We start from the raw sequence: 26,806 nt of genomic DNA, 5'->3' as shown, positions 1-26,806 counted from the left end.
AGAAAAGTACTTTAGGACACACAAAACTAAATATTATACATGCAATAATGGTCAGTTACAATTTAATGAAATGGGTGCTGGGGTTAGCTGTGTCTCAGTTGATTATCTATTCCTTAGTACTGGGTTCCCCTGGTTCTGGTCTAGCTGACTCCCCTCTCTGCATTACTAGTAGTGATAGTGTGAATTCAGGCTCAGATAAAGTTTACCCCCATCCCTGGTAAATTGTGAATGTGCTTATGCAGCCTTCCACTCCCCACAATAAGTCCTGAAAACATTCAGCTCTTGATCTGCAGGCAGCTGGCAGCAGTGCAAAGCCCGTCTCCTGGTACTGAGAGGGTGTGCACACCACTGTTCCAATGAAGGCACCTATGGCTGTAGTGAAGTCATGTCTTAAGAGGAGCATTAGGAGTAGATTACAGAAATCTCTTTGAGTTAGGAAAATGTAACTTGGAGCTGCGATGGCCCTACATGGGCAGATCTTGTCACAGCCACACTCCGGCCAGCTTCTGAGTGACAGTCTTCGCACATGCCCCACTTCACGGTGAAAGTAGCTCGGGTCAGGCCTTGGTCTCAAGCAGTACACAGGCAAAGACCACTCCTTGAATGAGATTTAGTGGCAAAGGATCAGCCATGTCTGCTGTTCTTTGGATCATAGCAGCACATTAATAGCCCTGCCGGCAATCCTCATTGCAGACACACCAGGCGGTCGTGATTACATGGTATCTGCCTGGAACCTCAAATAGGAAGGCCTGCTGTTTGCCATCGTCTGGGGCATCTAGATCACTCTCCTCTGTGGTCCTTCCTCTGGCATACACCACCAATACTGGGATTCTTGCTGCACTTAGGTTCTCATGGACAGTCGCTCCTCTTGCAGGGTTGGCAAGCTTCTTCCCTCTCTCAGAAGGCAGGCTGACTTCACTTCAGGTGAAGCAAACAGCTTCTTTGAGTAAGGCAAGGCCTGGGTGGTGTCCTCTCATGTCTGAGAAACTGGTTGTCAAGTAGACACCTGCTCTGGTTGCACAGCAGTCCTCTCAGTACTCTGTAGAACACTCTCTTCCTTGGACATGGAGAACGTAGATCTGGGACAACATATGTCTCAGTGGTTCACACTTTTATATAGTCAAAGAAAGGAGATGTGGATCCACAATCAGCACTTTCAGAACTGTCTTGGGGTGGTTCTCCTTTCAAGTTTCCGTTACAGACTGCTCTCTATACCCAGCCTTTGTGAACTATGATGCTTCTCTTTAGAGCTTAATCTCCAGCATGGAGTACCCACAATTTATACTATGTTGTGTGGATTTGTTGAGCATGGCTAATCACCTGTGAGGGTATCCAGGTGCTGAGTAGGACAGGACTGAGGGGGGAGGAGGATAGACAGTAGATGCACAAAGAGGTGTGAGCTTTCTCTGCCTCGCTGTAATTAGCCACACTAAAATTAATCTAGGAAAGACAAAATGCTGGCCTCAGCCAAGGGATCTTTTTCATCTTGAAGAACAATGACTGCAGTCTCACACTTCATTTCCGTCATCTACCAAATGTGAGTTCTGCAGTGTGCTTGGCTGGGTCCAAATAGAGGTGGCATGGTGTGCAAAATCATTATGGATTGGGATGTTGTCCGAGTGTTTACCATTAACTGAGATTAATTCAAGCATTCCATCCATCACTTCTTTGTAAACTACAGTGTGTCGCCATAATTGGGACGAGTATAACGCGACATGGATCCAGTGCACACTGGGCCATTGGAGTCAAGCTATTGCTAGCTGAAGTGTCCTAATCAAGGTAAAACTGGTCCTTGGTTGCTTGTGTTCAGGTTCAGAGAGAATCAAAAATGTCTTGTCTTTTCTCTCCCCACCCCACTTCAGTGTCTAGGCCTCCTCCCTCCAGTTTCAGGAATATCAGCAATACTTTTCTGCTGTCCAAGAAAACAACCTCACCTCCCTTTTGTGCACACGTCCAGGCCAGGGGCATCGAAAATGGTTCCCAGAGGTCATTACTCTGGCTGACTTATACGCGCAATGCGTGTACCAAGCTGGCCACATACACTTGGGATGTTAGTAATAGGGTCTGAGTTAACAAATAGAAGAGAAAAACTACCCAAGTAAGTAAGCATCCATGTCAGTGACACATATAAAACGGTCTGGTTTCAACTATGAATTCACAAAATATGATACGCTCTATCTGCTAAACCCTTGACAGGGACAATTATCAGCTTTAAGTGCAACAGAGGCACGTACTGTGCACCCCTCCAGGTCAAGGGACAGGTCCTGGACCTCACACATATGGAGGGCCAGGCCTTGGCCTCTGTGCACACTCTAGATTAGAGAGAGGCTATGGCCAATATCAAAAAGCTGAATACCAGATACACACAGTTAGGTATGCAGAGCAGGGAAAAACAACTGTACACCATGTGGCAGACATACTCATCCTTATACTTGAGTACATCCAGTTATTGTAGGTTTGCATGGCCAATTATTTGTTCAAACATATCGTTCTACTTCTGAATGTAGTTTAAACGAAGTATTATACATGTGAGATTTGCTTGTATTATCAAGCATGTGGAGTAATTGCTTTTCAGATACCATCAGACTTCCAATATTTTGCATTGGGCAATCAAAATTTATACTAACAAGCATTGACAAAGCCAATAGGTCTCGTTTATGTGGGGTATTATCTTTGTCAATGTCTTTTTAGCCATACAGCATGGCTGAAATTGGCGGTGCAACACAGACAACTGATGGAGGAGGTAAGACAGGTGCAGAGGCAGGGCAAAACAGACAACGGAAGAAGGGATGGGGCTGGGCAGGGGCAGGGCAAGACAGATAATGGAGGAAGAGGGGGCAGATACGGGCAGGGCAACATGGACAACAAAAGGAGGGAGTCAGGGCGGGCGAGTGGGTTAAGCCAACAGAGACAGTGAATGGAGGGAGCTAGGGAGCGAGGGCACATCAGGGCAAGCCAACACGGACAATGGAGAAAGGGATCGAGGAAGGGTAGGTGGTGAAAGTCAACCCAGAGAACAAAGGGAAGGAGAGAGAGAGCAGGTGGGGACACATCAACATCGACAACAGAAGGAGGGAGGCACTGTGGGAGAGTGGGTCTAGCAAACACAGACAGTGAACTGAGGGCAGTAGGTAGGGAGGGCAGATTCGGGCAAGCCAAGACAGACAATGGAGGGAGGGAGAGAGGAAGGGCGTGTGGATGCCAGCCAACACATACAGCAAAGGGGAAGGGGAGGGGGGGCAGATGGGGCCCACCTACATGGACAGCAGAAGGAGAGTTGGTAGATGGTTGTAAAGCCAACAGAAATAGGAAAGAGAGTGGGTGGGGGCAAGCAACAAGGGCATTGAAAGAAGGGGGGATGAATGGGGCGAGCAAGACAGCCAACAGAAAGAGGGAGGGAGGGCGGGTGAGTGCAAGCAGACAGGCAGGGAAGATACACGGAGGAGGAAGAAGTTATACAAGGGAGCAAACTGAAATGGAAGCACTCAAAAAAATGTAGCTCCTAAAAAAAAGAGAAGTGGAAGGACTCAAGTAATGGGTCCGTGCTGCAGGGGACGGACTAACATGCAAAGAGGAAGGAAACCCACAGCAGCTGACTGATAAGAAGCAAGCAAATGAGAGTGACTATGAAGCTAACCAATAGTAAGCAATGGGCCATCTCTTAGTCGACTGATAGGAAACAAAAGGTCTCGAATTGACAGCTCATGTGGTGCCTAAATTAGACCTAACAGTATAATAAAAGACTGCCATCCTTGGTAAGTCCTGTGTATTTGTACAGTCTGTGGCTAAGGAGTGGGGCACAGCTTAGAGCTGTTGTGCATTGGACTTTGTTTGTGTTGTACAAAAAGCTGATCCACAGGAAATTAACTAAATTTGTTTGTTTACATCCAGATCCCACAGTGAGGTAGTTTTTTTTTTCCTTTCACTTACCATGTTTTATTAGATAGCACATAAATTATAATTGTGAAACCATACTAAACGCACTACAATACTATAAAACAAAATCTTACACTTAATTTATATGTGTGTGCACTAGGTACATTTTGAAAAGCATTGACGGATGATTTAACAAGCATTGGTAAAGTCGACAGAGCTCGGTTTTTAAAAACCTGCTGGGGCAAAGCTAATACGTCTGACTTTGGTTTGGGAGAAATGTTTGATAGTGGCTGGTTGACTTCTTGTATGCTCCCCCCAGCTGTCCTAGAAAGAAAAAAACATAGCGGATCAATGTCTTTGGCTACATCAATATGGAAGCTCGGAGTGGAGCCCCTTTGTGAACAGATGGCAGCAGCAGAGATAACTGTAACCTCAAAGGAAACTGTTGTAAACTGGATTCAGACGATAAAGCTTGCATGTTTACTTTAAGGGCTTAAACATAAAATACTGCATTATAGATAATTTTAACATTGGGCCAGTACTTTTGGTACCAGCTAAGAACGTTTTTGTGTGTCTGTGTGTACGACTTTACATTGAACAAAAAAAGCTGAAGAATCCAACATGCTATCAAGATAGCAAAGCAAAACAACAGTGAACTTGCAAGAGTGTTTAGTGAGAAGCCTTAAATTGCCATAAAGACAAACAAGATGTACTTCCTTAGCAAACAAGAATTGGCAGAGCCAATGTGTTTTGCCTTATTGACCTATTTGATTTGCCAGTGTTTGCCGATATTCTGCAGCATTGGCAAAAAGCACATCCGCAAAAAAGAAAGGGGGGGACGTTATGTTGATACGGCTGCATCATTTCCTTAGTGGGTGAATGAGTGATGATACATACATATGCATCGCCACCATGCAAGAACGTGCCTAGGAAATGATGATGAGGCATTTGTTTTCTTTCTCGATCCAAGATGGTGTCACTTGGATTGGTAACTTTAAAAACAGATGCAATTGTAGTGGTACATACGTGTTTTTACAACTGCGAAGCAGCCAGCAGCAAATGGCACATGCCTGGCCAATAAAATATATATATTAACTATGGACTGCAAAGGAATTCAGGGAGCTCGAAAAGGAGTGGGCAGGGAAAGAAACTGGGAGTGGGCACATGGTGAGGGAGCAAAGGAGGCACTACAAAGCAGATGTACTCTCATGGAGTGCTGAAATAATGAGTAAATGTTTTCCCTCAGTGGAACAGTGGAAGGATGCAAGTCAACCAGTCATTAAGGGTTTATGCTCTTGGGGAGGGTCTAATGCAAGAAGAGGTAGGAAAGCACGTGAATATGATGCAGGTAAATAGTAAGCGATGAGTGGGCTCAAAGACCACTGTAAGTTTTTGGGATGGTCCACAAGAGGCTTTCGGGTACAGACAGCTAAAGGCAAACAAAAGGACTACTTGAACACCAAAGGGAAAACAAATAGGACTGCATAACCATTGTCAAAATGCCATGGCCTTGATAGCTCAGCCAATCAGTGGGAAACAATGAAAGTCTATGTCTGAAGTCAGTGGACGCAAAGTCCAGTCACTCTGTATTCTGCTTTGCATTAAGTTTTTTAAAGTATTGTTGACATGAGGTCTCCAGTAATGCTGAAGGGATCTTAAGTAAGAACTACAGAAAGAAGAAACCTATGCAGTTGCAGACTCTTTCATTGTACTCCTCGTTTGAAGATAGGCACATACTTGCTGTACTCAATCACTCCATTCAGTATGGGGAATGGCATGATTATATTTGCAGGGATGCTTTTGGTTCCCAGTCCTGCCCTGACTTCAGACCATAGCGTTATTACATATGACATAGTATTATATGTTTGTATTATGTCATTGTATGAGTATGTCGACTTATTGTACTTCTGTGCAGAGTTATTGAGTATGACAGACTGTTATTCGTTTGTGTTGCATTACTGTTAGAGTATCTACAGGTTGAAATTCTCTCCAGTGTCTGTGCTATAAACATGTGGTACTTGTGCACAGGGATTACAGATTCGTTTTGTTCTTTCATATTTAGGTCTGCAATTATTCTGGGCTGTCCTTGGGATATCATTCAAAGACTCTGAGGAGGCTTTGGTTGCAAAGTAAAAAATAGTAGGTGGATACTTTATATTCTAATATTGTATATATTTACTACTAAATCCTGGGGGTTCATGGGTTTTGCTTCTACCAGCTTTATGTGAGATTTTTAGATTGTACTATTGGGTGCACCAGAAAAGCAATACATTCTTAAGCACTGAATCCTGTCAGTGCTCTAGAGCTGTCTTTTGTAGGATTTGACGACTGCTAGTTTTGGTGATCATTCCGTTCGACTGCATGTATGTCATGTTGAACATTTGCAGAATTAGATTAGGTTTAGTTACAGTGGGACTTCATTCAGCTGGTGTTCCCTTCTATAGCACACATCGATGATTTAGAGATGGGTCTTCAGATTATTGCTGCGGCCTAGTTTCCACAGGCTTTCTGTTCTATTGCATTTATGTCATGTTCCCCAATTACCTGCAGACAAAGTCTACGAATAAAATAGGAATTATAAGATTGACTCACATTTAGGTCAACTAATTGTACCCAACTGATCATGGGCGAAGTGGCCACCAATCTATGTGTTCTGCTGAACAAGACTCTGGATGTAATAATCAAACACTGTGAACTGTGAACTTCAAGAGAGTGGATGATGTTCTCTTTGAGGCTTAGATTCATGGTGGATTTGGTAAGAGGGATGGAAGCCGAGGATTTTCAGTCCCTTAACCAGTTGATGGTGACAGGGTGACTCAAGGAAGTGTGCTCTACCCCCACTTACGCAATGCATGTCTGATATGACAGAAGGGGATCCAACAACACTTGCAGTGTTAGCTGAAAAGTGTTTGGATAACATGGTTCACATAGGGCTTGAACAGAATGGTTCTAAGCCAAAGAGGGTGAAAAACTGTCCACAGACTGGGTCCAAACCAGAGGGTAAGGGTCAGACTAATTCTCATGGGCTTGACGTGGTCCCAGGAAACATGCAAATGGTAATGGTGTGTCTGGGAAGGAGCATCATGAAAAGAGAAGGCAAGGAGGTCCCTTTAAGTCCAAGGTAGTGACTTGTTTTAAATGCCACAAGCTAGCACATCACAAGAGATACCGTCAAGAGAAGGAACTTGACACAGCAACACCTGTGATAACAAGCATGTTACACATGGGTGAAGGCTCCTGAAAAGGACTGGTTGCGCTCAACCTAGTAGCTATGGACATTTAGGAGAGGAACCCAGATGCTGTGAACCACATTCATCCAAATACAATGGAATATGTGCGGGAAGTAAGTATCAGTGGGAGGAAAGTGCCTGTCCTGAGGGATACTGAAGCCTTCCATACCATGGTTAAGTGGAAGTTCCTTAACCTGAAGAGAAACTCCCTGGAGCCAAGGATACAGGATTGGTAACCAGTGGAGAGAGCATGGAGTATCCGCTTGTAAGATTTAGATTGAGCTGAACGGCAAGGTGGCCATGATTAATGTTGGGGTAAGGGAAAAACAAGGAGCTGGATGACTCTTGAGCAATTATTTGATTGACCCTGGTTTGGTGGCAGAACCATAAGCCTTTGTGGCTTGGGCAACATCAGCTGTTGACCAGAGCACAGGCTGCACAGCAGTCTCGGAGAGAGGCTGGGATCATCTCCGGAACCAGGACAGGGTAGTTTGCAGGAAAGGGCGGACTCCAGGAAGGCAGTGGCCATAGGGGTCATCGCTTCTGCTCCAGAGGGAGAGGAGGATGATGCTCTTGAAGTGGGCCATTTGCTAGAGTCAGGATCACTTCCAGAGCTGCAGGGGTTGTTAGCTGTTGGTGGGCCTAACCAGGAAGAGTGACCAAGGCTTGTGGGACTTCAGAAGGAAGCCACAGATCAGATCAGCAAAGGAGTGGTCAGGAAACATGATCTTGGCTGGGAGCATGATCTACTGTATAGTGAACAGGGAAATCCTGAGCCAGGTAATAGCAAGAGACTAGTGGTTCCATTAGTTCACAGGAGCCTCCTGTTGTCACTGACCCATGAAGAGCCTTTAGCAGGACACTTAGGGATTAGTAAAACCCTGGATAGTTTGGAAAAACTGTTCTACTGGCCAGGGATGCACAGAGACACAGAGAGGTTCTGCAGAACCTGTCCAGTTTGCCAGATGAGTAGTAAGGCAGGAGGGAAGACAAAGGCACCGATAGTGCCTCTACCATTTGTAGGTGTTCCTTTTAAGCGAGTAGGAATAGACATTGTTGGTCGATTTGACACTCCTCTCCCCTACAGTCAGGCATCAAGTTCATATTGGTTGTGGTGGATCATGCCACCAGGTACTGAAGCGGTACCTTTGAGGAGCAATGGTGTAGTGAGAGCTCTCCTGATTAGTTTGTCTACATTGGAGTTCCAAGGACTGTAATTACTGACCAGGGAACCAACTTCATCTCTTCCTATGTGAGACGATTGTGGAAGCAAGCAGTTGTAACATACCACTTCTCCACAGCATACTACCCACAAACCAACAGTTTGGTGGAGCGGTTTAACAAGATACTAAAAAGCATGATGGGAGCTCTGCCAGAGAACCTCAGGAGGAACTGGAATCTTCTCCTGCCATGCATCTGGTTTGCTTACTTAGAATTTCCGCAGGAGTAGGGTTCAGTCCTTTTGAACTTCTGTAAGGACATCTGGTGTGGGGTCTACTTGTCTAAGTAAGAGACAGGTGTAAGGAACCTCAGAGCCTCACAGAAGAATGTGGTGGAGTATGTGATTGACCTCAGGGAGATGATGGTGAAATACACGAGTCTGGCAAAGTAAAACATTCAGGATAGCTAAGCATGGATGAAGGAAAGGTATGACCAGAAAGCTACACTGATTGGCTACCAGGAAGGTCAGGAAGTGTTGGCGCTGAAGCCTATTTGTCTGAGGGTTTTGGAGGACAAATGGTGTGAGCTATACAGGGTAGTTCAGAAAGTGTCTGAGGTAAACTACTTGGTGGACTCAGGTGCCACAAGGGAACCCAAAAGGGTGTTCCGTGTGAACAAGCTGAAGCCTTACCTCCATATAGACTACACAGTGAATGTCATGGCTATGGCAGAGGAAGTTCAGGAAGACCGTGACCTCTTCCTGACTTACTGAATAGGGAAATGAAGGATGGCACTACGAAAAGTGTTAAGTTAGCCCCGGAGTTAACATCTGAGAGATTGTAGAGAGGTTTTGGGACAGTTTGCCAACCTCTTCTCACTGACTCCAGGGTTGGCACTTGTCTGTCTGCATGACATAGGCACAGGTGACAGACACATTAATGCAAAAGTTTCCAAAGTGGACCTTGGAGTCACTGAGAGATCTCGTAGCCCTTGGTCTAGTCCTGTAGTTCTAGTATCAAAGCAAGGATCTACTGACTTGCGGTTTTATGTGGACTACTGAGCTCTCAATGAGATAACCAAGGCCCAGCTAGTTCCGAGAGTGGATGATCTTGTCCTTTGGTTAAGGGCTGCAAAGTACTTAAGCATCTAGGATCTGACCAGTGGTAGTTGGCTAATCGCTTTGACACCAAATGATAAGGTGAAGACTGCTTTGTTTTCCACCAGAGGGGCTGTATCCATTTAAAGTGATGCTTTTGGATTGAAGAATGCTCCTGGCACTTTTACTTCCTAGTGAACTATGTTCTCACAGGATTAAGGGAGTTCTACGTGGCTTGGATGATATTGCGATGTTCATCATTTCATGGAAGGATCACCTGAGGCCCCTTGGAAAGGTGTTGGCAAGGATACAGGAGACGAAACTGACCATCAAGCAACTGAGTGTCAATTGAAGCAGTCCTCTATAGTCTACCTTGGGCATGAGGTGAGGAACAGGAAGATTCACCCATTGCATGCCAAGATTCAGTCTGTGATGGAATGCAAGGTACCAGCTATCCAGCGTGAAGTGAGGGCCTTTTTAGGACTGATCAGGTACTACCAAAACTTGTGGCCAACTATGAAAGTACAGTTGCGCCACTGACTGCTTCACTTCTAGAAAGCAGCCCAGAAATGTAATATGGACTCCAGAGTGCCAAAAGGCATTTAAAGAACTGAAGAAGGCACCATGTACCGTACCAGTAAGGAAATTGCCTGACTACAGTCAGCCTTTCATTGTGCAGACGGATGCTTCTGACAAGGGAGTTGGAGCGTTGTTAGCCCAGCTGGATGATAAAGATAGAGAGCACCTGTTATCCTTTTTTTAGTAGTACGTTACTACCCAAAGAGCAAAACTAGGCGACTGTTAAGAAGAAGCACATTGGCAAAGGGTGGGCCTTGCGTAAATTCTGTCCATATGTGTCTGACAGTAAGGGCCTGATTTAGATTTCGCGGACAGGTTACTCTGTCACAATGGTGATTAAATATCCTGTCCGCCTAAATATAAATCCCACAAAAAATTATTGGATTTATATTTTGGTGGACGGGATATCCATCACCGCTGTGACGGAGTAACCCGTCCACCAAAATCTGACTGAAGCCCATTTTTCGTTTTTACTGATTTTTAGAGATAAATACAGACAGAAAATAATCTATGTCCTGTCTGTATTTATTTTTAAAATCGGAAAAATACAGAAAATTGTGCTTCTTCTTACTGACTCTCCTTGTTGTCCTTTATGAATTCCAGACCACCTACGAAGCAGATAGACACCATGGGGATTAAAAAACAGGATGAGATTTCCTTAAATACAGGCATATATTAACATATATTTGTATTAAGTGCTAATATTTACCTGTCAGTGTAGTGTTGTTATATTTGGCTGCTTAATTTTCTAAAACACGACAGGTATCAAAGTATGAGTGTATGTTTATCAGTTAAATAAACATGGAAATATAGCATTTTAAGACTCTATTTATTCTCAAAACATAAAATAAATATGGATAAATACCAATAAAATGGCCAAAAAATAAATATGGATAAATACAGACGGAAATGTTGAAAAAATAAATACCATAAAACCGGGTATGAAGCTATGGCTATGAAGGGAGAGAATCCCAAGTTGTTGAGATGGTCTATTCCTTTGCAAAGGTTAGACTTTGTAGTGGGGCGCACGTCAATGCTGAATGACTTTCCCGCCGGTTTTACTGATCTGACCACTCAACCTATCCAGGTTAGGAGTTAGTTGAGGGTCTGATCTGGAAGGGGTCAGTTGAGACGGAAAATTCCTCTGTATGGTAAGAGATGTGTGTCCCTGCCCTTAGTGCCCAACTGTACTATTGTTTGGATTCCTAATGCTGACTTTTTGTCACAGGCGAACACAGATTATGTGTGTGTGGCATGACATAGACCTTTTTCTGCCGATTGCTGTCTTGTTGGACTGAGAGCGGCACCCAAAGCGTTACCTTCATAGTGGTGTAAGGCTACCACCCTAACCAAGGGTTAAGCAGCACGAGTGCGATGGTGGCAGCATACTGTGTAGTGATCAGTAGGAGTGACCAGGATATTTTATCTTGTGTAGCTGGAGTGAGGCCTACAGGCTCACTCACCTTTTTAAACCTTCTGCTGTTGTGTGCTTAACTCACCCTTGGCCTACATCAGGTAGGTGTGGAGTGCTGTATAGCGCAGGTGTACTGGCTCTGTGTTAGTTGTATGTGTGTCTGGGAAGGGTACAGTACATGGACAGTGCAGTACTCTGCAGTACATTTGTGGTTAGTACATGTAATGAGTGTATGTGTGTATGAATGCTTGAGAGGAATACATTACATGACACATGTAGTCCTGTGCATTGTGTGCTCAGGGACCACATGTATGTGTGCTTGCACATCCATAGAGAATAGGCACGCTGGCAGTGTGTGTGTTTCAAACTAACACATGCTGGTTAAAGATAGAAAAGTTTTAGTGCAGAACAGTGCGTTCATATTGAGTGTATGTGTATGCATGTGTACATGTAAGGGTAAAATGCTTAGAGGCATCAGTGCTGAACAGAAAGGGTGCAATGAATGTATAAGGAATGAGTGTTCCCGCAATGGTACATTACATGGAGGGTCCTGGAATCCTTTTTAGGAAGCCGAAGACTGCCTGGTGAACACATGAGGAGGAGAGGAATGCCCCAGACAGATCTGTGGATTGCTGCATTCCTGAGATATGTGAGGGGACAAACTTGACAGAACAGACTTCCTTTGTATTTCAAAGTCTGCTTTTCGATTCACTGATAGATCACAAGGAAGGGACCCTGGACACATCTCAGAAAAGGTGATGGGCCTGATAACAGAAGCATAAAGAGTACTGCTGGGGATCTGGGATTAACCATTTGGTGCACATATCGCTGTGGCTCACTTCCAGGTTTATTATATTGTGGACAATCCGCTTCAGAGTCGTGCCTGCTGTGGCAGACAACTTTCATGAAGGAAGATGAAAAGGAAAAGTGCACACTTCCAAAGAAGCAGAACTACAATTTAAAACATCAGAGACCCAGACTCTTAATCACATTGGGTGTCTGGAAACTGACTATAAGAAAGGTCGGTTGAGTCCCTAAAAAACTGTCATCTGCCGAGCGGCCAGATGGGCTGTGTGAGAAGGGAAGCTCTGCAGGAATTCTGACTGTGACCAGGACGGGGGGGGCAAGGCCTGCAGGTCTCCCTGCTGGACTAGGAAACATCACCCAGGGAAACCATGACCACCTGCCATGGAGCCTGAAGTACCAGCACCTGCCTGCTTGCCAAGACCAGTGAGCCCTGTGAGGAAGAGGAGAGTGTTGGAGGGAGCAATGTCCAGTGGGGAGCCCTACCATGAGGGCTCGCCGTTCAAGGTGTGAGGATTCAGCTGTGCATCGATTATGCGGTAGCCTGTGTGCCAGACTGTTTCTGGTGACTCCCATATGCCAGGAGATTTGTGCCATAGACTGAGCCATGTTTTGAGACCTGTGGGGTCTTCCTACACCCGTACCGTCACCCTAAGGTGATCTCGTATGCCAGACGGGTTCAAGAACAAGGCGATGCTCTGACTTCTGGGAGATGTCCAGCAGAAGTGCTCAAGAGCGAAAAAGGGAGCCTGTGCCACCAATTGCTGTTGCGTCAGTGTATATATCATACACATACTTAGATGGGTTTTTGGCCAACGTTCTTAATCCTTTGGTCTGTGAAGTTGTCATTCACACTTTGGTTCTATCCACCACAGCATGGGGCAATGGGTTGGCCAACCCAGGCATTGGATGTTCTCATTGTTAGTGTTGGACCATGTCCAGGTATCCCTTTTAACAGTATTTTTCCTTGAAACATAGTCTATTTGTTAGTTCCTGTCTCACGAGCGTGGTGTATTCAAAATTTATTTCTTAATCATTCAACTTTCTTCAGACCATAATTGTTCTTTCATTGCTTTAGTTTTCGAATATTGTCCTTCTTTCACTCCGATTGTTACTGTAACTTACCTTTCATCCTTAGCCTTTTCCTTGTCTCATGGCAGTGACAGACTGTGTTTGCCTGGCTTGTTTATTTTTGTGTGTGTGTTTATGTGTGCGTGTATGCTTGTGGTGTAGTATTATGTCGGCATGCTGAAGCAGGTGCTCTGTCAGGCAGATTCCAGTACCCCACCCTTTTTCGGTATATGGACCTTCCAGGCCATCTGTATGCCTTACTTTTCACAAAATGAGTTAATCCCAGAAGTTCTTCATAACAATGCTTTTATTTAAGACTGCATGACAAAGTATGTGGTTATTGCATGATTGGTTCTTTTACATTTAATCCCTCTTGTTAGACTTGAAAGTGGGCATGTTTACGTTTAACCCCAATACTTCATTACATCTGTCACCAGTTTCAGGGCTTAGAAGACTGTTGTTGGATTTTAGTCCTGAATATGTTTCAGTGATAACTTAAATGATCACCTAGACAACAAAATAGAAAATCTGTGCACTTGCTTTAAAAGAAGGGCAGACCTAGTGGCTTTGCCAGTGCTTGTTCTCCATAAGAAGACCTTTCACCCAGCTGTAGTATATCCTTGGAATTCCGCTCATTTGGGAATAGTCGAGGCAACAGGTTTATGCAGATTGTTTTTCCAGATCGTTTTTCCTTAAGTAGGTTTTCTCTAGAATCACATCTAGCCTTCATGAAGTTCATACCACATTCTGGCTTCCAGAATTCAACACTATATTCGTAGCTGTGGGATCCAAAATGGCATACTACACTCTTGAAGAGCAGTATGCCATTCGTACTTGATATATCAGTTGTGGCCTCCAGAATTGGGTATGCTACACTCCAAGTGGCTTTCAAGAACCAGGGAGGACCTGGCTTGGCAGTTTGGGCTGGACTGTTCCCATGGGGAACAGGGTCAAGACTGATTTGCATATGGCTGGGTCCAAACTGGGGTGGCATGGTGAGCAAAAGAACAATGGATTAAACCCAGATCTGTGACTGGGGGTAAGAGTTTGAAAAGTTTCAACACTCCGTCCATCATCCTTTGTGTTGCTATGTTTGACCTAAGTGGGAAGGGTATGCCCAGACGTGGGTCCCTTGCTCACTGTGCCACTGGATTCAAGCTAGCCTAGCTGATGAAGGGTGATACCCTGAAACCGGTCCTAGGAAGCTTGTTTACGGTCCAGGGAGGTCCTGGCTTGGCAGTTCGGGCTGGACTGTTCCCATAGGGAACAGGGTCAAGACTGATTTGCATATGGCTGGGTCCAAACTGGGGTGGCATGGTGAGCAAAAGAACGATGGATTAAACCCAGATCTGTGACTGGGGGGTGAGAGTTTGAAAAGTTTCAACACGCCGTCCATCATCCTTTGTGTTGCTGTATGGCTTTCAAGAACTGGACACCATACTCGAGCTGCATGCTCCAGAATTGAGTAGTGGAAATGTAGCCTCCTGAGACAAAAAAAAAAAGTGGAAATGTTACACCGCCACTCACATGCAGAGGTGTAAAACCTATATCTGCAAGAAAAATACAAAACTGTTTCTTTTCCATAAACCTGCTAGGAAAAAAGTTTGGTAAGAGGCACACGAACAAAATTGTTACAGATGTTGTAAATAATACAACTAGGAAGGGAAAATATGTAGTCGCCAAAAGGGCATGTAGTAGTGTTGGGGGAGGGCTAAGTGGTTCAAATTAGGGCTGCGATTTAGAAGAGAAACAAAATAGATCTAAAGCTCCCCCTCCCGTCATCCCACGCTGAAAAACTCCCGAAATAGGGCTTTCCAGGTCTACATTAGGAGTTCAATGCTATGATATATATATATCATATCGAAGGCTTCCAGTTTTCCACTTCTACTGATTCGTTGCATGTAAACTCAGAAAAATTATTCCCGTATACTTATTTACCTTTAAAAATATAAAATTGCAGAATGTTGTTCTTCGTTTCATTGTTTGAAAATACTCTTACTCAGTGACTTCTAAGTCAGGACAATAGGTGCGTAAGCTGACATCACGGTGAATCCACATTTGCTGTACTCCAGTGCAGATATTTCAGGTGACTTCTGTGGTATCAAAATGTGACTGTACATCTGGCAGGTAAATCATTGTTGAAATACGCCAGCTCCAGCTCCAACTTCTACTTTTTTAGTCACCTACAAAATAAGTAAATAAGGATAAATGCAATTTAAGAGAATTAAAAGCGGATCCATACAGATTGGAAATGTCAGTAAATGAATAGCGCGAATCCTGTTGCCCTGATTACATGGCGTGTACACCAAGAATGCTTGGACGTTTGAACTTGCACAGTTTTTGTGCTTTGTTTGTGTGTGCCTCCGCCCCAGGCAGCCAAGTGCTTTGTTACACTTCAGGTAGATTCTTGCGCGTTCCACGCCAGTCATGAAACGCCAGTCATGAAAAGCTTCATTAAAGACACCTTATTGTTGACTTCGAGCAAGCGGAGCTGTAGATGATAGATAATGTCTAGGCGGACCCGTCGGCCCTGTTTCATGGCTGCTGCTGTGTGCAAATTGTTGTGCAGCAGTTACACGCTGTCCCGTTTCCAATTACAAGAAAAGGTTGGAATTAGGAGCTTGTCACGCGACAAACCATGCCCCTAAGGAACCCCTCCAGCCCCCCGCCCCGCCAAAAACATGAACCTCTTAGTTCAGACACCCCCTTGAAAGACACCTGTGGCTGAACATCGTGTGTCCTAACCACACTGCAAGCTGGGTCGTCCTTACGAAAAACGTTCTTTGTTTTACTGATAATCTGAGTACCATTTAACATACATACCTCAACGTAACTTATTTTAAAAAATATCTCATTCTGATAAATCCCTGAAATTTTTAAACAGATTGATCAGGTGACTGGAAAGTTAGGGTGGGTATCCTCAGGGGCATAATACGGACCCCTAACTTTCCGTGATGCAGGGGGGCCTCCCATCCTTCTTATGGTCCACTTACAGCCAAACCAAAAGTATGTGAACAGCTGTGAAATAGCGTCTCGGGACCCTTTATGTTCTAGCAGACCAGAGCACCATTTTTTGTTATGCCACTGGGTATCTTTGGAAACCTGCATGAATCTCGGTTAATTTATTGGGGGGAGCTAGAGACAATAGGGACGAATAGAAGGAACCAAATTTTGCAGACAAAGGCCGCTGTCTCGCTTGTTCTTTTCCAAGGTTCAGCAGTTCTTTTCAGGACTTTGCTATAAATGTACATACACCCATGTATCAAGAATATGGCTCATCTCTTATTTACTCTTTCTTAATTTGAGGACATTGGAAACATTGATGGACCTTGCATTGTGAAAAGACAAAAAAATTGTCGAATACAAATGTCAATGTGAAAATGGCCTTTAAATTCTTGCACGTGGTACTGCTCCTGGCTAAGTGACGTGTGCCAATCACATGGATGGGTGCGCTGGGTCCGAGTATGGAGCAAGGAGTCACAGACGTAGCTGAGTGGGGGGTGGCTATGTAAATATGGTTGAAGGGGTGCAGACCTGATGATAAGACTGAGAAATACCAGGGGGTTGTGGGGCAGAACTCTTGGCTTGATTCATGGACAATGAGGGCGCTCAATCGCACTCCTCAACAGATGAGGAAGGGACTATTGGCACTGAGCACTGACTACTATACTTGTTGAATGTTTCAGGGGCTAGTCTGAAGTTTTCTGCTATGTATATGTGCGATTTTGGGCACCTTTTACTGTGACATGGATTTGTTATTTTTGTATAAACCTACCCTGTCATTGACATAGTTGAAGATGGCTGTTGATTTTATACCTGTTGTTTTTCGTATCAGTGAAAAATAAATGGCCATATTTATACTTTTTGATGCACAACTGCGCCAACGCAGTTGTGCGTCAAAAATGTTACCGCCGGCTAACGCCATTCCAATGCACCATGCGGGCGCCTCATTTATGGAATGACGTTAGCCGGCGCTGCGGACTGGTACGCGTAAAAAAAAAAGACTCACACCAGGCAGCGCCGGCGTATGGGAAAATGGGGGTTGTGCATCAAAAAATGGTGCAAGTCAGGTCTGAGGCAAAAATCAGGCCTCACACAGGACTTGCGCCATTTTTTTGGACGCCCAACCTCCATTGACATGACTCCTGTCATAGCAAAGACAGGAGTCAAGCCCCCTTGCCCAATGGCCATGCCCAGGGGACTTATGTCCTCTGGGCATGGTCATAGGGCATAGTGGCATGTAGGGGGACCTCTGCCACTTAAAAAAAAACGGAAAAAATACTTACCAGAACTTACCTTTACTTCCCTGGGATGGGTCCTCCATCCTTGGGTGTCCTCCTGGGGTGGGCAAGGGTGGCAGGGGGTGTCCCTGGGGGCAGGAGAGGGCACCTCTGGGCTCCTTCCGAGCCCACAGGTCCCTTAACGCCTGCCCTGACCCAGGCGTTAAAAAAACGGCACCCATCAGGCTGTGCGCTGTTTTTTAAGGCCCACCCCCTCCTGTGCGTCAAAATGACGCCAGAGTATAAATAAGGCGCACAGGCCTTAAAGTCATTTTTTGGAAGGGAACGCCTACCTTGCATATAATTAACGCAAGGCAGGTTCCCCCTTCCAAAAAATGACGCAGATGGTGGGATTTTGACGTCCGCGGGGTCGGGCGTCAAAGTATAAATATGGGGCAGGGTTTGCGCCGAATGTGCGTCAAAATTTTTGATGCACATTCGGCGCAAGTAGAGTCTAAATGTGCCCCAAAATGTCTTAAAAAAATATATATATCAATGTACAAAAGTTGGATTGGCTTCAGAAATACCTGTGTTTGCTAGAAACGACTGCTTTGTGTACCACACCTCGAATACTGAAAAATGTAAAGTGAAACTCGTTTGTATCATGTCCTTGCATATCCATCCAAAGCTATCAAATCCATTGCCAACGTTTATGTTAAAGAATGTCAGGGTCAAATCTCAACAACTGACCAGCTATACCTATGATCACCCAGAACTAGAAGACACCCAAGGCCAAATACAACACATATAAGATTAAATCCCAACGGTCAGATGAAAGAGCACAACAGCCATGACCCAGATGATGTGAGCAGAGGCCGGTGTCTCGGGGACTCACAAATGTTCCCAACTGGGGACAGTGCTCACCTAGGGCAGGAGCCTGGCCCGCCAAATAATAGTAGGGCCAAACTACTGGCAAAAGTACCCTCTTTTTCTTTGTATTGCAAGCATTCAAGTTAGCTAAATTCGGTTTTGTCTCGAGTGCAGTAAATCTTTGCACGGTTTCTGCTCCTAATTTGCTAAAACTAAAAATGTGATCCAGAAAAAAGCCATGAGTCCAGAGCACCCCTGTGTGCTTGTATCCATACATGCCGCATGACCAGTGGGGTTATGTTTACTCTAGAGCAGAGGTCTTCAATCTGGGGGTCGCGACCCCCAGGGGGGCCGTGAAGTCCTGGAAAGGGGGTCGTGCATTACCCCAGCCATCCTCAAAATGCCTCAGCTGATCTTTGAGTCTCCTGTTCTGTGAAAGCCGCATAGACAGCTAAGGAGGCCTTCCCAGGGCGTCTGCTTCCTGAATGAAATGAAAATGTTCTCTACAAGCTCATCTGCAAATGTAAAGGGTGCTTGGGAGCAGCTTTAAATGACACAAATATTTATTCTTTTTGAGGGTAGTGCAAAGAGTTAACAACTGCGCTATGAAGTGCGTGCTTTTAATTGTAATTGTATTTCCACAGTGCTTACTTTACCTGGAGGTGTTGAAGTGACAGCTACTAAAAAAAAAAGGTATTGCATATGCTCTGGTATTACTTAAATCTACATTTTGGAACCACAGTTTTATCTTAAACCTTTTTGTAGTGGCCTGTCTTATACTGTGTGTAATGCAAGTATGAAATAATGCCTCACATATTCACAGTGCTTTCTATCACAGGCTGTGACCTCATGGCACTAAAAATACACAAGTCACTATTCTCAACTGCACTAACCAAGATTTAGTTTTGTCGCTCTCTGGTTACACGCAGACCTCTGCAGTGCATTAACTAATAGAGGTTTCATAATGCACTACAGTGCATTTACCAATGAGTAACAACTTTATTTTATTTATTTTTCATTTAAGCTGGCTGTTATTTTATATGTAGCTACCTGACAGTGAAAGACTTAACAAAAAAACAGAGAATATTTTGAGTTTATTTATGAGATACTTGCGCTGCTGGAGCATCACTTTTTTTTAATGCTCCAGCGGCACCAGACTCTCAGTCATACCTATGAGGTGACGGAAAGCCACCCTGAGTGGCTTTGAATGACGTTGTAGATATGGAAAAAGGCAAAGCAGCGCAAGCTGCTGCATTGCCTTACTTTGCGTCGAGGAGGCGTTCCATGGGAGTAGTGGTGGGTGTTCCCATGCAACACGCATGGATTTTGACGCTGCCCCAGATTGACAAAATCACGTAAACTGTGGCAGTGCCAAAACCTTACGCCTCCCAGAGCAGGCATAATGAGGAGAAATGTTTTAATTTCTCCTTGTTTTTTTCTCTTTCCATGTGTGTCGCTATCTGCCGCACATATAGAAAGAGGTACAGTGCCTCTATGGATAGTTTTTGTGCCGGAATGTGCCCCTTCCTGCACAAATACAATCCTGCCTACATTGGCGCTAGGCAACAATTGTGTGCCAGCGTGGGGGAAAGGACAGGAATGCACTGTATTTCATAAATACGGCCCATTCCTGCCCTTTCGTATTGGCGTGGGGCAGTGTAGCAAGAAGACTTGTGGCACTGTCCTATGCCAAAATGAGGACCTTTGTTTTTAGCCACACCCTTGACCACGCCCCCACACTCACTGACCTTTGGTTTGCTAAACACTGTTTAATATTATTTCCTCACAGTAAAAATGATTTGCTGTGTGAAATGGGGACGTTTATTATTGTTGTTGATGAGGAGTACCAGGTTCTAGAAATTTTTATCAGAAGGGGGTCCTTACACCTAAAAATGTTTAAGAGGGGGTCCCAGCATCAAAAAGTTTGAAGACCTCTGCTCTAGAGGTTTACAGAGCACTATCCTGCCATTTAGTGATTGGATTGCAATGCCCAAATGTGAGACTACCAGCTTTGGATCTTTTTCCACCTGTGGTTTCAAAGCAAGCAGAGGAGCTCCAGAGAATGTCTGCCAACTTTTATCCACACCGAACAATGTATATTATGGTTTTATGTTTGAGGAACAAAGAAAAACGTCAGCACAGAATTATATGATGTTCTAAACACTAAAGAGAATGAGTTTTGATGGGCCTCTAAAGACCCGATTTCCTCATGCTCGCTTCATAAGAGGTCCAGGTCGGAGAATGACTGTCTACTGCTATTGTTTTTGTGTGTGTTTTCAGACTGATTTACCATATTTTCTTTGATGGTGAGAACTCCTTTTAAGTTCTGTCCCGACTGCAATCGAAAGTTGGGAAAAATGATGCTCACAAGGTCTGGCAAGGCAGAGGGGCAGCAGGTTTCTGGGTCCAACTGAAGCCTGATAGAGCGGTCCGTACTAGTAAATTACCGGTACTTTGGACGCTCTTTAGGCCGATGAACCTTTTGACTAAGTGGGACCCTCGACACCCTTAATCAATCAATTTAATACAATCCAATAATCAATAACGGACATAAGCAATGCCCTGATCCACATAACATTTAACAATCAATCCAGAATACATTTCGGCGAACCCTGACCTTCCAGTCATGAATAACCACACCAGTTTATTCAAAGTTAGTGAATTTATTTCCCTATATTAACAAAGCTAGCACAATATAGATGTGTCTCAACACCAAATGATAAACATATATGAACATTAATAGCTGTCCATAACGGCGAAACAGGTGCAATCTATGTAGCATTTGAATAACAAGGCATTCGATGATAGCAATGCAAATCACTAGAACTATAATCTGTAATGAACTAATTGCATACATTTAGTCAGCATAACAAGATCTCAAATTGCATCGTGCGACAAAAGGAATCCTCGTCTAACCTCAAATTAGCATCGGCATGTGGGGCTTCATGCAAAACAATTTAGCAACATTAATTTAGAAAACTCCTAACTAGGGCTCTTATCAAAATCAGCAGTTGGTTACCTAAAAGAAACACAATGCAATTGTACAATTTCCTTTCATATTTACCAATTACGATCAGCATTCAAGGAAGTCTTCGTCTCACAGGTACCGTTTCTCGATCAGCATGGGACGGGGCAAAGGGGCAGGGGTGGACGGGGCAGTTGCCTCACGGCGGCAAGGTAAAACTACTACTTCATGCAAAGGGACAAATCAAAGTTAAAGTCTATACGGTAAGAATCATTCAAGTCTCTTTCTCTCGATTAGAGAAAGCATCAAAGTCTCTCAAAATGGCGTCGCAGCAAGGTGGGCCATAATAGCTGCAATGTCCTGCAAAATGGCGGGTATCGAGCTGGTAATGGCTGTAATGGCTGCTGGGTGCAATGGCTGTAATGGCTGGTAATGGCTACCTTCTTCTCGTGCACCTGGTTTAAATAGACAACAGTTCAAATCCAGTAGGGTCTTCCATTGGAGGGTTCATAGGTTAGCTTCAAATTGTCCAATCAAAAACAACAGTTCTCAAGCTTTTACTTAAGCATACATTATCCTTGGAGACGGGTACGCAAGTTGCAACATTTTATACCAATTAACTCACTTTCAGAGCTTCCATTGTCCGCACCTGCAGATTGACCTTGGAGTAAAGAGAAAATATGCCAGGCTGGCACGAAACCTTAAGATAAGCATGTGAACGATCTCAGTGGAAAAGTACAGCTTCAAGCAGAAATACACGTTTAATGGCACATGGAAAAATACGAGCATCTAAACCCGTGAGACCAGGCAACTAGGCCGAAGCCTCCACTAAAGTAATGCTAAGCTAAAACATTTCAAACAAGCAAATCATAGCACACGTTTACGATTATGTCGGATTAGTGCAATTCTAATACATCACGTTATATAAGCACGTTTATAAATGTTGGCAAACTACTCTGAGGGCACATTTTGTCCCCGTACAATCTTTATTAGTTCGGTTAAAGTCACACATGATTATTTCACACTACGTTTATGCGTTAATAAATGTAAAACCTTCGTTTTCTGCTTCATCAATCCCTCCTCTGATGACTACTTGTCATCACACCAAATCATGCCCACAAATTTTATTCCATTAAAATTCTGTCAGTTCTCTTTTCCTTTTAATTACCCTAGTTTTCGCTTTGTATTCTTCTGCCATTCTCTTCATTATTTTCTCTTCCTTCCTTCTTCTAATTCTTTCCATAATCATTATTATTCCCCTTTTTATTCCCCAAATTCCAAATATGCAAATTAGAACTATTAGAATTCCCTGTATTATTTTTAGCAATATTCCATTCCAAATTCCCCCAATCCAATGTCCCACTGAAGCAAGTCCTTTTCCAACCTTCTCCCACACTCCTGGTTCTTTCAATTCCTTCAAATCTGCACTCTCTTTTGTTAGATTAGCAAGCATAGTTTTAATCTTCACACTATTGTCTGGAATATACGTACAACAGTGTCGTGCACCAAGCATTTTGCAAACGCCGCCATCCTTTGCTAAAAGAATGTCTAAAGCAAGCCTATTTTGAAGAGTCATAGCTCTCTCCGCTGCAAGTTCAGCATCTATCAGGATTATAGCACCTGAAAACTTTGTCAACATGTTATCCACTATAGTAGACAACTTTCTTATCTTGATGGAATTCAACACAACTCCCAACGAAGGAATCATGGCTCCAAATATATCTCCTACCACAGCAGCTGCGGTCTCTCTTTTCTGGATACGATGGGATCCAGGTGTCTTTTGAATCATCGATAGGTCATCCAGTTGATAAACCTTTGGGAACACTATACCCAAATAACATCTCCCCCACCATCCCTTTGGAAGACGATAATAGGCATTATACCCACAAATGTAATATACACCTGGAATGACAGGGTCAAGTCCGTTCATCATGAATGTCCATTTGGCCTTAAAGATAAACGTATGTTTACACTCACTCGCTCCTACAAAGATATTGTCATAATAGGATTCACCTCGATATATACAACATTTCCCTACATGCCAAGCATCTAAAGCTATTCTCCCTTGTGTCTTTATTGCTGCAAAATCATAATTATCTACTGAAGTCCTCTTATGTAGCTCTTTTTCTAATTTCGCCTTCATTTGTGCTCTTCTATCATCTGTGCGATCTAAAAAGCTTATTTCTATTGCAGAGAGCGAGCAGGTAAGGTTTTCCCTATGAGCGTGAGCCGTTTCAAAAGGTTGCATTGGCTCGAAAAATTCCCTCATTATTTTAGCATCCCAATCTTTAGCAATCTGGCTTAGCTGCGCTATTATAGGAACATATGCAAAGGTAACATCATAATTTGAGTAAAAATACTGTATGTTAGTCTGACCATAAAACCTAGACATTACTATACTACATGTAATCCCGTATGTAAGAGGCATGTGGTGATAAGTCACCCCTTCCTTTACTGATGTCGGTATCTGTGTACACACATAACAATCTTTCGCATCCATAGTCTCAACATATTCTGTTAACAAGCGATAGAAAACATTATATGAAAGCTCTTTCTTATCATGCAAGTGTCTCTCATCTAATTCTAATCTTTTCAGTGCAGTTAGTTCAGTGACAGTAACAGGAGCAAAAGTAGAAGCATCAATTCTCTCATCCTCACCCTTTCCATGCATTGTAAGCACTATTGCCATTATTATTAGTACACATGCAATTACTAAGCCTATACACACGTATTTACAATACTTCTTTCTACTGTTTTGTGTCATGATCTGTATAGAATCAGAGAGCTGGAAGCACCTGTAAAAGAAACTATTTAGCAATTCAGTTACAAAGCTGAGCGAGCGCAATGTTCACACCGTCTTCTTCAAGAGGCCAGTCACTTATCGGTTAGCAGCATTTGTCTCAATTCGGCAATAACTCAGTCTTTTATCAGTTCAGCAAAAGTCTCATCCGGTTTAGCAATGTCTCAGCTGGTTGTTTGTATCACGTTAGATTGTAGCAAGCAATGTCATTTATCACCCTTTCAATCAACAGAGTCCATAAAACTTTTCTTTTCTATTGGTATCTCTTCTTCTTCGTTCTCGAGGCAAAGAGATACAAATTCGTCAGTCCAATCGTCATGAACTACATATGCCCATTCAGGACCGGAATACCTTCTGTTAGGTATCCTTTTCCTTTTCAATTTTGCCTCGCTTTTCAATTCTGCCTCACTGGTACTTTCCTCTTTGGCCAAGTCTTTTCCCTCACTTGAGGATGGTACCACGACAGTCACTTCCTTTCTTTTCTCTTTCACTTTTGGCCTTTCTCCGTCGTTCAAACTTTCTTTAGTCCTTTCTTTTATGGGTGATATACTTAGTCTTCTCTTTGCACCGTGTCCATTTGATGGACTTGCAATCTTTTCTGTGGAAGCTTGAACTGTTTCGTTCTGTTCTGCCTTGTCCCCTCCTCCTGGGGAATCAATCACGTTCTCTTTTTCTTTTTCTGTATCGCCTGCTTCTGGGAAAGCCCTCCTCTGATCAGGCTCCCCTGCTTTTTCACCTTTCTCGAGCCCTTCGTCACCGTTACTTTCGTCAGGCTCTTTATCACTTTCAGCTGCTTCAGGTTCCTTGTCACCTTCAGCTGCTTCAGGCTCTTTGCTACCCTCAGCTGCTTCAGGTTCTTTGTCACCTTCAGCTGCTTCGTCGCTGTCTGTTTCTGCCTGTTCGCTTTCAGTTCGGTTTTGCTCTGTCTCAGCACTCAGCACTGTTTTGTCAGGCACTGGCAGTTTTAGCGCTTCAACTTCCTCATCTGTGGGACACAACACTTTCTTTGTGTGACTGGCGTGAATCCAGTTGGGAACCCCCGCACACTTCACAGCGGTAGTTGTCGTCAGAATCACTTGGAAAGGGCCTTTCCAACGGGGTTCCAGACACGACTTCCTCACGTGCTTCTTTACCACGACCCAGTCACCTGCTTTCAGTGCGTGTCCTGGACCTTGGATCGGTGGCAAGGTGGTGGCTTCCACCTGGTGAGAGAAAGAGCGAACCACGTCAGCCAGACCCTTGCAGTAGTCTAACACCATATCATCTGTGATATTCAAGAGCGCGTTTGCGGGAACTGCAGGAAGTCTCATAGCCCTGCCCATGAGAATTTCGTGCGGAGACAATCCAGTCTTTCTATCAGGGGTGTTTCTCATTGACATTAGCACTAAGGGCAATGCGTCAGGCCATTTCAAATTTGTCGATGCACATATTTTCGCCATTCTTGATTTCAGTGTACCATTCATCTGCTCCACCAGTCCTGATGCTTCAGGGCGATAGCTACAATGCAGTTTTTGCTCAATGTTCAGCGCTTCGCAAAGTAACTTTATCACCTCGTTATTGAAGTGACTTCCCCTATCTGATTCTAAAGAGATCGGGAATCCGAAACGTGGTATTAAGGCTGTCATTTCTACGTGTTGGGTATGCCTCAATCCAGTGACTAAAAATGCACACAATCACCAACACATACTTCAGACCTCCATGCACAGGCATCTCAATGAAGTCCATCTGCATTCGACTAAATGGGCCACTGGCTCTGCCAATGTGGCTCGCGTTCACAACTGTTCCCTTTCCTGGGTTCATCTGCTGGCAAGTGACACATCGATGGCAAACTGCTTCTGCAGCTTGACGAAATCTGGGGTTAAACCAGTCAGTTTTGAACAATCGTATCATGGCATCTCTCCCTAGGTGAGCTTGCCCATGATAGAACCGCGCAAGCTGTGATAAGAGACTATTTGGCAAAACAAATTTTCCCTCATTTGAAACCCATAATTCGTCTGGTCTCTTTATACATTGTGATTTAATCCAGGAATCTCTTTCGTCCTCCCTGACGTTATTCTGTAATGCTTTTAGTTCATCTATTGTATCTACGACCTTCAAGGCAAATGCTTCAGCTGGTTCGAGTTCTGGTTCACTTATCGAATTCCATTCATCTCTGAGTAATATACAGTTCAAGGCACAAAATCTTGCAACTTGATCCGCATATGCATTTCCCAGAGAAACATAGTCCTGTCCTTTTGTATGAGCACTACACTTTACCACTGCGACTTCGGCTGGCATTTGAATGGCGTGTAACAATTCCCTTATTCTTTCTCCGTTTTTCACTGGGGATCCTGAAGAAGTCAGGAAACCTCTCTGTGACCATAGTTGTCCAAAGTCGTGCACAATCCCAAACCTGTACTGACTATCAGTGTAAATGGTGACCTTCATCAATGCAGACAGTTGACATGCTCTTGTAAGGGCTACAAGTTCTGCTACTTGTGCAGAATAGACTCCTTGAAGCCATCCCGCCTCCAAGACACCTGTTACAGTGCATACAGCATATCCTGCTTTCAAAATTCCCATCCCATCTCTTAGACATGAACCATCAACGAAAACAATTTGGTCATTTTCATCAAGCTTAGTATCCTTAATATCAGGTCGAGGTTTTGTGCAAAATTCAGTCACCTGAAGGCAGTCATGCTCGACGTCTTCAGCGTTCTCAATTTCAGCATTTTCTCCAG

The 26,806-nt window shown here is 44.0% G+C and overlaps 1 protein-coding gene across 3 annotated transcripts in view; it reads left to right on the top strand.

The window, feature by feature from the left end:
- Positions 1-26,806, top strand: part of LOC138285238 (NXPE family member 4-like) — a 116,768-nt gene that overhangs the window by 27,060 nt on the left and 62,902 nt on the right. For 2 of the 3 annotated variants that reach the window (XM_069224932.1, XM_069224931.1), the window contains exon 3: positions 18,966-19,014. The exons of the other annotated variant lie outside the window; for it this stretch is intronic. In XM_069224932.1, coding sequence (XP_069081033.1) covers positions 18,966-19,014 — 49 coding nt within the window. The remainder of the gene's footprint in view (positions 1-18,965; positions 19,015-26,806) is intronic. 3 annotated transcript variants of the gene reach the window in all.

The sequence above is a fragment of the Pleurodeles waltl genome, chromosome 3_1 (assembly GCF_031143425.1).
Source record: "Pleurodeles waltl isolate 20211129_DDA chromosome 3_1, aPleWal1.hap1.20221129, whole genome shotgun sequence".
NCBI lineage: Eukaryota > Metazoa > Chordata > Amphibia > Caudata > Salamandridae > Pleurodeles > Pleurodeles waltl.
This window is presented reverse-complemented; position numbering and strand designations above follow the sequence as displayed.